At 38.3% G+C, this 13,746-nt stretch overlaps 1 protein-coding gene across 1 annotated transcript in view; it reads left to right on the top strand.

The window, feature by feature from the left end:
- Window positions 1-13,746, top strand: part of OSBPL11 (oxysterol binding protein like 11) — a 46,779-nt gene that overhangs the window by 14,698 nt on the left and 18,335 nt on the right. The window contains exons 2-6 of the mRNA XM_064156559.1: window positions 2,598-2,666; window positions 3,778-3,953; window positions 4,728-4,807; window positions 5,848-6,030; window positions 10,684-10,885. Of these exons, the coding sequence (XP_064012629.1) occupies window positions 2,598-2,666; window positions 3,778-3,953; window positions 4,728-4,807; window positions 5,848-6,030; window positions 10,684-10,885 (710 nt within the window). The remainder of the gene's footprint in view (window positions 1-2,597; window positions 2,667-3,777; window positions 3,954-4,727; window positions 4,808-5,847; window positions 6,031-10,683; window positions 10,886-13,746) is intronic.

Raw genomic sequence — 13,746 nt, forward strand, 5'->3', positions numbered from 1 at the left:
CTTGTACACTGAGTTGTTCAGCTCTTTTGTGTGCCATGTGGAGCTCCGGGAGACCCTCTGCGTGCGAAGTTAAGGTTTCTGAAACACAGCTGGTCAGTGCATTCATTGTTGAAGGCAAGTTGGTGCAACATGCTCCTTCCAAACTGACAGTATAGGCTATGCTGGAAGTGTCTGATTTACTTGTCCTTAGCCACATCCCTCAGACTCCTCTGGGTGACAGTTTTCAAAGTTTTTCAGTTAAACCATCAGCTTTAACATGCTGCTGAGAATAGAGGTAGGAATTATTGAAGAGGAGAATTTGGAGAAGAATTTTCACTTTGACTAAGTCCAAACAAGTGGAGAGGAGCTTGTAGATGAAGGCAAAATGTAGTCAAGTGCTCATTTGATGTGGCATTGCATCACCAAAAGGGCTGCAGTCCCCTTTATGGTGATGTTGTTTTTCCTAACAACTGACAGAACCAATTATCTCATCTGTAACAGTCAGAAAAACCTTACCAAATTATTTTAATCATAGACTTTAATTTACCCTTGTCATATAAATGAATGTCATAGGCCACACACAGAGTTGTACTATATTCATCACAGTCTGAAGTGAATTTTCTGGCTTTTGCTGGGTTCTTTCTGTCAAACATACCTGTGATTTAGGCATGTGAGGTAATGAGAGAGTGCAGCAGCTCTGCAACTGAAAAGCAAGGGCAGAGCTGGCATTCACTAAACTGAAAAACAATGAGCTGTGGCTAGGGACAATATTCAGGCAATTAAAGCCCAAACTCTTACATTTTTATAACTAATCTCATAATTTTCAGCTAAATTAAGATGGTGAGCAAGCCTCAACAGTACTTCCTCTTGTGTGCCAAGAATAATATATCAGAGGCGTCTGCAGAGGATGAGTTTGGTTTGTCTCCTAAAGCGTTTTTATATACTTAAAATGTGTGATAGTCTGAACACCTCCTGCTCTCCTTGCTTTTATTTTTATCTGTAGTACCACTTAATAAGCTATTAGAAATTCCTGGATAGTCCTACTGACTGCTCTTCATTGCAGGATATTATTGAAATACTGATTGCTTTCCCAATAGCTAGAACACAGTTTTTTGTCTTTAAATGTAGTTTTACAAATCAGCAACTTTTTTTTCTTCAAAAATATACATTCTTTTTAAAAAATCTCTTCTTTGAATAGTATGGCAGTGATTTACTCTGTGGTTATCTTCATTAGTGCCATCCTAAATAGCTTCTTTCAGGGTGAAACTTAGTGTAACACATTATATTTATTAAATTGTCATGTTTATGATTGATCTGGTGATACTGACTGACAGCAGCTTGAGATGGTACTTGAAATTTACCCCAATGCTTAGTCCAGCTATGTTTGCAACCAAAGCCCACTAATGGAGATGATCACTTGACTCTAGTCCTGTCTTTGCACACCTTTTTACTTTTGCTGTTATGGGACTACTTTGGCCTCTTAACAACCAAAACAGGCTGCTACTCCAGTGGACCCCAAATTGTTTTAATCTTCAACATAATGTAAGCTACAAATTTTTAATTTTAAACTCTAAATGAGATAGCTTAAATACAAATTTCTTTTAAGAAGCAAGTAGTTAGTGCCTGGTGTTTGGATGTTTTAATTCTTTATTGGAATAATAAGAACTTTTTTCTCATGCTGTACTTGAATTATCTATTAAGAGTGTGATTTTTCAATGTAAATTTATGCTCTAGTGTAAGATGCAAGGCCACTGAGGTGGCATTTCTAGAGTTATGGGAAGGCACAGTATAAAGTAGGTCTTTCAAGTGTGTGGGTTTTTTAAGATGATTTATTCATAGCCATAATACTTGTAAGTCTTATTTAGGACAACTGATTTTCAGAAGTGGCCATGTATTTTACTTGTAGCAATATTAAGATTCTGTGCTGAATTCCCTTGATGAGTGCTCATTTTTGGTGGATGTTGCAAGTTCAGGCTTTGAAAGAGAAGCTACCTGATTTTCCTGCCAGGCCAGAGAAGGTGATGTTTTGGCTCCTGTTGTACATTTCAGAGTATCTTGATGTGACCTGCACCCATGCGTTGTGTTCAGTGGAACATCTCTTGAAAAACATGACTGTTTGTGTGGTTGGGAAGGGTCCTAGGCATGAAGGACAGATAAAACTAGACTGGTGTAGGAGTACCTAGGGCCTGGTTTTGGTTGGTGATCATGATCAAGATTTTGTTAATAAGCTAGTGAAAGTTAATTATGGGGGAGTCCAAAAAATACTAAGCTTGCTTAGAAGAGAGCAGGAAGCTGGAGAAAAGTAGATGCTAAATCTTCAACTGCTTGGAGCTAGTACAAATGTGTTCAAAAGTGGCTGCTGAATAAAACTTGGTAAAAATAATTATGCCTTGACATGACTTTGAGTTCAGTAAGTCTGGTTAAGCTGTCATGTAAAATTATTTCAGAAACAAGGCTGAAAATCTATTAAGTGTTGGTAGCTTTACTAAAATGGGAAGTGCCTTCCTAAAAATGAAGATGAAAATTAATTTTCTGTGAACATACAATGATGATGAAAAGCTGGGGAAGTGTGAAATTTGGTGTTTGATTGCTTTTCTCTCTCTTTTTTTTTTTAATAGTGATCACATGGAAAATATTTATGGCTACTTAATGAAATACACCAATCTTGTCACTGGTTGGCAATATCGGTAAGTCTTTTATGGTGCTTTTATCAGTGCTGGTCTTTGCAGCATCCCAGTGAACATGCCAGATTGTTTTTAATAATACTTAGTTTTTCCTTTTTCTGTTAGGCAAACTTTATGAAAGAATCTTATGCTTTGTGTTATGTTGATGTGTAGGTGAATAATATTTGTACGAAGACACAACAAAAATGCATATGAAACAACTAATTTTGTGGCTTTTAACTGTGTGTATGTAAAAAGCAGGTACAACATTAGTTTTTTTTACTCCCTTTCTATTAAAAATACTGCCTTTGTTTTTTCTTTTGCTGAGTCTTAAGCCTTATGCCAAATCATGCCATAATTTTAAAAAACAAATTAAGACTATTTCACTAAAAATTCAAACTCAGGCAAGGTTTCAGTTCTCCAGGCTGTCTCCCCTGGAACGACTTGCTTTTATTTGACATGTGAAACTCTTCTTGCTTGATGCTACTTCTTACAGCATCACAGTGCAACCACATTGATATTGGAGAGACAACTCCTTTGCATACCACTTGGGCCAAATTCCTGTGCTGCTACTGGCATGCAGAGACTTGTACGCTTATTGTTAAACTCAGCAAAATAGTTGAAGCAAAATTCCCACTTCAATTTTTATATGATTTGATATTGTTTCAGTTTCACAGTTTGTGTCTCAATTGTTCTCTAATTGTTGGGTGTTTTAACCTTAATTTGTATAGATTAAGCCTTAGAGATTAAGGATTCTTCTGGTTTCCAAAATCTTGCATTAGCAGTCTTCTGTGGGCATGTTATTCTGTTGTGCAGTCCTTGGTATCTGAGAAGGTATTGGGGACTTAATTTTTGTGCAGCCTTCTTGGGGATGTAAATCATATGTTTGGGATTGTACTGACTCAAGTCTTTCAAGTCCCAAGCCCATCTGTGCCAACTTGTAATGGATATCTTGACTTCTTCCAGTACCACTGCCCACTCCCCATAAAAAAACACAAACCAAGTCAATACACAGTGAAAAAAATAACCCACCACACAAAGAAGAACATCAAACAAACAAAACAAAGTCCCCCAGAAAGAAAAGGAAAAGCACGAGCTGGTTTTATTTACTGTATTTGTTTTGTTACTGTTGCAGATTTTTTGTTTTAAACAACGATGCTGGCCTGCTGGAGTACTTTGTGAATGAGCAGTCTAGACATCTAAAGCCCAGGGGCACCTTGCAGCTTGCTGGAGCTGTAATTTCACCCAGTGATGAAGACTCTCATACCTTTACAGTCAATGCTGCCAGTGGGGAGCAGTATAAACTGAGAGGTAGGACCTGGATTCTTGGGCAGGGGATTCTTCCACTAGAGGACACTCCTAGCTCTCACCTGTGGCTGCTCTGCAGGTCTTGGCTGCATGGCCGAAGTGAGAGCACTTGTTTCTCAGACTGCTGTAATGAGGATTGTATGTGATTCATTCATCCCACTCTTCAATTATGGATAGCTCTGTGCTTTCTGGGTTTCATGCCTTTCAGAAGACCACGAATTTTGGATGTATAGAATGGGTTTTAATCTTTATGGATAGTGTAATTAAATGGTATTAACTCAGTTTTCTAAGTCACTGTAGGTAATGATACTGCCATGATGCTTGTAGAGAATTGCTTTGTTCCTAATGTTTGGTTTATTAGCCTTTTTGTGGTGCATATAGAAGCTGCTCTCTGATTTTTGAATGCTATGGAATTCTAGGCCAATATGTTGTAGTATTTCTTTCTTTGAAGAATGGCCATTGATTTCTAATTCAACTACCTAACTCTTATTCCAAGAAAATGTGTCATTTTTTTTAGACTAAAATATGTGAAAGGAGTTCCTGAAATTATTTTTGTGTTGCAAAACAAAAAAAAAGGTGAAGAAAAAGTGCATGCCATTTATGACGAATTTAATGTTACAATGAATTAAATTTAATGTCTGCTGAAAAAGTTTTAGATTAAAAAAAAATACTTTGTGCTGTTGAAATTGTGATCATTTTAAAGATTTAAGGAGTCTTTTATTGCCCATGCTTTGAACTGTCTTCACTTGCATAATACTTTTGGTTTGCTTTTATTAGCTACTGATGCTAAAGAGCGACAGCACTGGGTTAGCAGGCTACAGATCTGCACACAGCATCACACGGAAGCTATTGGAAAGGTACTGTATGGCTGCTGTTTTCATAGGCAAAAATAATTTAGGCTGGTGAAAGAAGTAGCTGCAAATACAGCTGTCCTGCTGCCTAAGACAAATAGTACAAAAGGAGGTGTGGTTCAGATTGAAACTTAAGTCAGGAAATGTTTTTTTCTGAGTAATAGCTGGCTTGTAAGAGAAATATCCCTTAGGAATGAAACGAAGTGAAGTCTGTTTGCCCAAAGTGTTTTGTTTTTTTTTAATGGATGAGAAAGTAAATATTGCAGTGCTACTAAAGCCCTTCTGTTTTGGAGCTGTACTTGTTCTTTTGACCTTGGTGGGGTTTTTCTGTTTGGTTGGTTGGGTTTTTTTTTGTGGGTTTTGTTTTGTTTGGAAACAAACAACTCCCCCCCCAAACCAACAAAACCAGAACACAAAACCCCCCAAATACTCAACAGTTCACAGATACATTTAGGATGAATTCTCATGTTTGAAAAGCAGATCTTCAACACTATATGAGAGTTACTGCTTCCATTTGCTGACCATGTGGTGTCTGTGAACATAAAATCAACCAGGTTGGAAGAGACCTCAAAGATCATCCAGTCTAACCTGTCACCCAGGCCCATCCAGTATGGTGTGTTTTGTAGAACATTTTGATTACCACAACACCTATTCTGATACCTGAATATTTTAAGATCAGTGCCTTGCAGCTGACTTTGTTGTAAGCTAAAGTGAGCTTTATCCTTGCTGGATCTGTTTGGAGTCCATTTCTAGTGCTGTTGCAGATCAAGGACTAATTTTCAAGTCGGAGAAGTCATACATATTGATCAATCTCATTTCACAGATTGTTCATAATTAAGCTATAAACAGGGCAAGTGTGTTAGCAAACAGTGCATGATGTTTATTTAGTGGTTGCTATTAGTGCTTTATCAAGGCTTTATCGTCTGTCCATGCTCTATGCAAAGTTAAGATTTACACCACTCTGCTGTTTCTTTTAAATTGGAACATTTACTGGGTATTAGGATTTGATTGTAAATGTTTCTCAATATGCTTGTCTATTCAACTAGAACAACCCTCCTCTGAAATCTCGCAGCTTCTCTCTTGCATCCCAAGGAAGTGCCAACTCCCCTGGAGTGCAAAGAAGACCCAGTCAGAATGCAGTTTCCTTTTTCAATGTTGGACATCACAGATTGTCAACTGGAAAAAAAGTACCCATTATGCAACCAGATCATCTTGTAGATGTTAGAGAGGTTTGTATGCCTTAAATTATCTTTAAATCTTTCTGAAGAGCTGTACTATTATTTATAGGATTCTGGAGAAACCTGCTATTCTTAGTTGGATATGTTGTCAGTAGCATGTTTTGAACTGCTGTTGCTTAGCTGTATGAGGATAAATAACTTGCCTTGCCTAACTGTATCTTGTGTATATTCTATGACTTTTGTACTCAGCAATAATATCCTGGTGCTCAAGGTAGGACTTTCTCATCCTTGCAAATCCTAGCTCTGTGTATGACGAAGGAATATCTTTAAGGAATTGTAACATCACATACTATGATACTGTTATATCATGCACTGTTTTCCTCCCATATCAAGTTATAAAAGAATTGATAAAGCTATAATTGTGTGCTCCTAAGGAGAAAATGGTCATGATTGATGTTTAAGAATACTAATACCACGTGCTGTTACGCTTCTTCACGTGAACAAATTGTCTAGGGATGGACGTGACTGAAAAGGGAGCAAAACAAAAGGAATTCAGAACAATACCTCTTATTTTCTACACACTCAGATGGAGTGCATTTTGGAAAAATAAAACCAAAGCCAACAAATAATTTCCTTTCCAATTTGACTGTCAAATTGTTTGAGTACTGGTTGATTTAACTGGGGAATATTTACAAATCTGAAGATAAACAAAATTTGTTGTTGAATTGCAAATCTATGTTACTTAGTAGTAATATTGATACCAAGTATTTTAATGTTAGTGTAATCAGTGCAGGGTGCTATATTGCTTGACAGAAATAAGTTTATAATGGAGGGCTTTTTTAATTTAGCAAATAAAGATCAAGGAGTATGAATAGTTAAACTTAACTTAGACAAAGTGGGACAGGAGAGCACTCTATCCTGTGGGCATCATTAACTTTAAAATATATGGCTGAGCATTGTGGTAAGTTCATCAGTGAGAAGCTGGGTACTGAAATGACCTTCCCTGCTTTTGTATACTGGCATCATCATTGTTCCTTGATGTTCTGTGGTGTAATTTTCACTTGGTTAGACAAGGTGACAGCCTCTTTAGACCTTAGAATCTGTGAATCTCTGTCCACAGCAGACTGTTCTTGCAGATGCCTGCAAAAGGGTAACTGCTGCCATCCTGTCTACATTTTGTAATAGCAGTAAAATCTCCTGTATTACTACTGCAGAGTTGTGAAGCCCTGTCAGGCACCTAGGAAAACTTAAACTGGCATTCCTGTGACTTATGTTTTTTTATGAGCTAGTTCATCTGCTTTATCTTCTGAAAGAGAAGTTTGCCTTCCAAATAAAGTCTTAACGCTGGTGCTTTACAGGTAGTTGCTTTTCAGTTTGATTCATCAAATTACCTCTCACGTGTGATAAACTTATTACTAGTGTGGTACAACACTTGCAGCATATGGTGAACTTAAATACTGTTGGCACTTTCCTATGTATTGCTTGAAAACAGCAGCAGTACAGAATATGGCATTAATAGCTAAAAGAATTCATGTTAATAGCTCTTCTGGTAGTTTTATTTATTTACTTAAATTGGTTACATTTACTTAAATTTACTTAAATTTTGGCCTTGAGAAGCTACCTTTGAAGTGAGGTGTGATGGTTTGAGTGTTACCTGCCCCTCCACACTTTGGAAATCACCCAGAGTAGATTCAGCTGGCTCTGGAAATTGAATGAAGCTTATATTTACAGCTAGCACAATAGATAAGCAGATATTTACAGTATATACAGTTATATACAGAAATATACAAGGTAAAAGGTAATACAGAAACACAACTCCCCTCCCAGAAACCTGAGTCCCCAGGAAGGGCATCCAACTGCCCTTATACCTTCCCCCTACCCCTCAACCTTACCCCAGTCTCAAGGAAGAATGGAAGTTTGGCCAGGGGGTTAGGAAGCAAAGTGGATAAATCAGAGAAATGGCAGAGAGCTAGAGAGAGAAATGCAGCTCCAAGCTCCCCAGCAGAAGTGAGTTATCTGTGTTTGGATTCTTGTTCTTGTATCTCTCAGCAAGCCTATGAGTGAAGTAGACATCGCCATTGTTTCCCTTTCATAACCTGTAATCTAGTTCTTCTCACCAAAATTTTCTAGCTAGATTCAAACTAGCACATGAGGAAACCTTTCAGAAATGTCTTCTTGACTTGTCAAATGGCCATGTGGCTTTCAGAATTTGAGGGAGGAAAGAGGAGATTGAGATGGAGCACTGACACAGTGACTTGCACCTTTTAACTGGGATTCTCCCTGGGTGGGAAGTCAGGTGGAATGATTTTCTTCAGTATTGCAAAGAGTACAGGAAACTATTCATGGTTTTCCTTGGATTATTACCAAGTTTGGTGATGCAGCATGACTATTACCAACTTACATTTTTGTCCTGAACAGATAAAGAATCCTCAGTAATGGTAGCTATTCTGAACAGCAAAGTTAGTTTACCTTTTGGAAGCCAAAATGCATATGAGATATGGGTTTTAATTTAAAAAAAACACATTTTTTTTAGATATAGTTAAAATGCTTAACAGGCAGGTGCATGCCTATTCTATTTGACAATGATACAGCTTGAATAGTTGGAAATTCAGTTTGAGAAGCTGTGGGAAGAACAGATTCCCTTTCAAAGGATCTGCTGCACAGTGATCTTTTTTAATTTTCCTGTGAACTGCACTATAGCTGAGTCTTCTGTCAGTCCCTTTCCTTTCTACTTCCTCTTGTTCTTGTCTGAATACACATCATGCTGCTGAATTGAATACCTTGCAAAATAGGAGAGGATCTTTATGCTTACTTGAACTAAATGCAACTGTATGTGTGTTTTCAAAGTTGAGAACTACAGCCTGGGTACTTCTGATAGATTTTTTTGATCTTTTAATCATGGTATTTTTTCCTCCCCACAGCCTGGGTTTTTTTCTTTCTTTTTTTTTTCTTTATTTTCTGTTACAAATCTGAATATATAAGCAGGAAAAACTAAGGACTGTTCAAAGTGTGTTCTTTGGAAGGGAAGATGTGCCTGTTTGAACTTACAGTGATGAGTAGAGCATGGCTTATCCTGCTGTTGGGCCTGATGCTGGAATCAGGTGCTTGAGTGCTATCACAGTAAATTACTAAGAATGAAGATCAGTGGAAGGATTGCCAACTATTTATCAGTGTCTTTTTTGTTTGGTTGGTTTTGGTCATTTGGGGTTTTGGAAGGTGGTTTTGGTGTTGTTGTTTGGTGGGTTTTTTTGTTTTTTTTTTTTTTTTTTTGTCAATTCAGAATTTTGGAAAGTATTAGGACCAAGAAACTTTACACCCAAAGACTCTTCAGGACTGAAAGAAAATAAGACATATGTTCTGTTCTGCTAGTGGATGGTGTGTTTGCTTAGGCTTTATGACTTATATATTTTGCTAGCTTTCTGCCCTGTTGCCCATGGTACATGTAGAAGCTTCACTTCCAAAGAGGCAATGCTCTGTAAACTCACACCATGGCATGCTATGTAGCCAAGCCCTAAAGTGTTCTCAGTACCACATACCATGCACTTGGATGAATACATATTGCTTAAGTATTTATTACACAAAACCTTAACAGTAGTTCCTGGAAGAGATTTCAGGCAGAGGTACTGAGAAAAACTTTGCAATCAGTAAGGTGCTGCTAGAATTGGTGAGTTAAAAAGCCAAGTAGTGCCTCAGCAGCTAAATGCACAAATGCATCTCAAATACTTTGAAAAAAAATCTTCTTTTGCTCTGTTAAATCAGCCAAGTTTTAAACTGAATTGAGCTGTCAGAAAATGTAATGATGGCAGAGCAGCCCTGGTTGTTGTATTGTCTCAGAAAAGGGACTAGCACGTAGATAAGTTTGCTTTCACTCCTGCAGTTCAAAATCAGACACACTTTTGTTTCTGTGAGAGCAAAGAGGAAAGTCTAGCGTTTTGGAAAGTCATAGTGCACTGCTGAATGGCTGGTGTGCTTTGCTGCTGTACCTCTTGCAGGCAAATCTGCTGTTGCAGGTTCTGGGATGTAGGGGTGCATAGCTCTGTAAAGAGGAAAGGAGCTTAGGGGAGAGCAAAGAGACAGTGGTAATGAGAAAGCTGTAATTTGAACATACAATGAAGGTGAAAATTTTGTGTTCCTCCCTCTGCATAGTAAGCAGTGAGAATTGTGATCCTAAGGATGATGGCAGTGCAGACACTGAATGAGAATCTTGTATGGTTTAATCTAGCTGAGCGACACACAGGTTTTTTCCCCATAAAGTGCTGGATCTCTTTGTGTGGGGAGTGAAAATATCTTCATACCCATGGATGGTACACCGTAGATCTTCTTCCAGGCTGTGAAGAACACAGGGCTTAATTACTCCATGTATAGAGTATGTGCATGTGGTTTCCCACCTCCTACCCATACCAGCCAGACACAAAAGTATTTGATACGTACTGCACCAAGTATCGTGTTCAAATTCCTTTTTTTTTGAGGTCACTTTAATATTCTTTTGCTTGTTAATATGTCTGCCATGGGAATTTCATCATGCATTTAATGACTCTTTAGTAGCTGCATCAAGAAAAAAAAATACAGTTAACTTTATGTACATCTACTACCTTGTAGTTTTATTATTGTCATAGAATCACTTGAGTTCCTCTGTGTGCACAGCTCAACATCTATCATACAGTGCACTTCCACCACCTGATAAATGACTCTTCTGTGTGACAGATGATGTCTCAGGCTGAGGGCCAACAGAGAGACTTGATCAGGAGCATAGAATGCCTTCCTGTCTCCGGTCACCTTACATCCTTGGATCAAGACCTGTTAATGCTCAAAGCAACTTCCATGGCAACCATGAACTGCTTAAATGACTGTTTCCACATTCTCCAGTTACAACATGCTTCTCAACAAAAGGGATCCTTACCAGCAGGTGGGTACAGACACTCACAAAAAATAGAACTCTATAACAATCATTTTCTCCTTGCAGAAGTGTTTGTTCTGCTAAATTCAGTTTCACGTGGGCAGATAAAACTGCCATCTTCCTGGTTTCTTGTGAATTTTTCCAGAGTCCATCTTGGTGATGTCAGTTAGAACTCCATGTATGTTGTATTTTTAACCTGAATTTAAAAAATCATTTATCTTATCAATAACTGTGGCAGCAGCTGCATAAATGTAACATCTAATTGTAGTAGTGAATCTCACAACAGAATGAAGTAAACAAGGTGTCACAACAGGAAGACTGCCTTTGGGATTTATCTGGCTGCTCAAGAGTAATAGTGTTAGAGGGTTTCTAGGATATGTGGTGTCCAGTACAACTCATCAAATGCCATCCTTTTCTGACTCTTTTACACACTAAATGCCTATTATAAACATTTACATGTGTATAGCATTCATTTCCAATGAAGTATTACAGTAAAATGCTCTACATTTGCACAGTTTATTTTTAATACTGTTTATATCTCAATATTCTTACTTTGAGTTAATGTCTTCATCTCAAACATAGGCTAAGGTAACTGTTGCATTCCATTTCGAAGTCAGACCAGACTTGTAGATGAGTTAAAGGTTTCAAACAAGGAAAAAACACCCTTTCCCCCCCAGACTTCCTCCTCAGACAAAACTAACAAAGAAACAAAAAAACCTCACAAACACACAAAAAATCAAACAGCAACAAGAAAACCCCAAAAAACCCAACTAAAAACTCCAAACCCTACTTGTGATGGGTGGGAAATAATGCAGAAAAATGTGTTGCTATGTCTGCAGTTGATCACTTCTATGCAAGTAGGTGTTCACCAGAATTGTTTCACATAATGTGTGTGCAGTGTGTGGAACTGAATGTGTTCTTCCCTGTTTGCAAATTCTTATGCATGTTACTGTGATATTTTTTTTCCATGTGTGTATGGGGTTTTGTGAGCAAAGAAATCTTCTGAGGATTCTCAAATGCTTCTCTTGCACAACAGTTAGGATAAGTGTCTAACAAAGTGCACTCAAATTATTTCTTACTTTATCCTTTCTCATATTCCTGCCATATTTTTGGTACTTGCTTTGCCAGTGCATATTATTTCAAATCTATAATTACTTTTGCTCCTAAGATAAAAAAAAAGTGTTATTTTAAAGTGTTAAAACACTATAAAAATACTTTGTGGTTCGTAAGTAACAGGCATTAAAAGAGAATATGTGAATAGGATAAGCTAACTTTCTGTATTTCAGTTCAAATTTTCACTTTAAAAACTAAAAACTGCATGACACCTTTCCAAATCCTTGTCTGAACTTTGGAGCTAATCACACTGAAAACACTTCTATTCTCTTGTGAGTTTTTTAAACTATTGATGCATAATTGTGAAACGTGCACAGTGGAAATCTTATTGGCTTGGCATTTTTTTGGTGTGTGTACGGAGGTGTTTGTCTTGACTCATTGTGTCTGGGTGTTGGGAACTGGCTGAAAAATGGGATGCATGAGCCCCTAGAAGCTTGTACAATCAAGCCTTGGATGTGAGGTCTGAGTATTGGAACTGCAGTAAACCACAGCACTGTGTGTGTAGAAGCTCAAAGGAATTTGTCCTTGAGCCTTCTGATAAACAGCTTCTGTGGGACTGTGTCTGGATTAGGAGGGAAATAGGAGGAACATGCAAATTCCAATCTCTAGATGTGCTGCATTGCATGCTGGGTGTGCTCACTTTTTTCACCCTAACTGCAAAGTATGTCCTTTGTAACTTGAGGTCTGATGCTCTCAATAAAAAGTTGGATCGCTTGGAAGCTTAACTCATATTGAGTTGTCTCCGACTTTCCCAAATCCCGTCCGCATCTGGGGAAGTAAGAAGGTGTCGTGGAGGGGTTTCTCTTATTCCTCCCTTGTTAGGGGGAGGTGAGAAATTAATTTGAGGTGGTATTAATTTTTTATAAAATTATTTATTAAAAGTAATATTTACAAATGTGTACCACCCCCAACCACTATGTAATCAAGTTCGTATGTGCAAAGTTATGAAAACAGTTGGGATATATTTACAGGGATTGGATTATTAAATGGAAATATCAAATTATCAACAACTATAGACAGAGAGAAAGATTCCCTTAGGCTTAATGCCTCTTAACAACTATACTGTCTGCCCAGCAAGGGCTGAAACTGTGTGTGCTCTTCAGACAGAGGTAACTTATATTACAAAGGAATTAAAGCTTGCTTAAATGTGTTGCTCTTAAGTATTAATCATTAATCACCCTCCTGGGATTGTGTCACAGCGTGTGCCCAGTATTTGGGTCTTGGTGAAGCTGGAATCTGTCCCAGCTTGCAGGTGAATGATAAGTGTTCCCAGTCTCTGGGGTAAACAGGATTTCTCTAACCTTCTCTCCTGGTGTGATCTCTGCCTTGGTGCTGCTGCTTCTGGATGCTGTGTGTGTCCAGGGATGATCAGCTGGCAGGATTTCCAGGTGCAGGAGGAGGATTTGTCCATGTAGCTTCTGACACGGTCGTCTGTACAGCTAGCAGGCTGTGTTTGTAGGTTAGCAGACAGTCTGAAAGGGTCTGCTGGGTCTGGATCTTTCCAGGCTTACAGGACTGCTGGCAAGCAGGGTCTGCCGGGCTGCAGGGAGACTTGAGCTCTGTAGATAAATGCAGGATAGCAAGCCAGTGTGTACAGCTGCTCTAGGCTTAGGCAGGGGGCTCTCAGCTCCCCAGATAAGTACCAAATGCAGGCGTGAATGTGCTCTGCTTCTCAAAGGGTTCGCAGACAGCTTAACTGCACCTTGAGATCAATGCAAGAGGTCTGTGCCTCAGTAATGTTTGCAAGAGTAAGGGCC

This window comes from Pogoniulus pusillus, chromosome 2 (assembly GCF_015220805.1).
Source record: "Pogoniulus pusillus isolate bPogPus1 chromosome 2, bPogPus1.pri, whole genome shotgun sequence".
NCBI classification, from domain to species: domain Eukaryota; kingdom Metazoa; phylum Chordata; class Aves; order Piciformes; family Lybiidae; genus Pogoniulus; species Pogoniulus pusillus.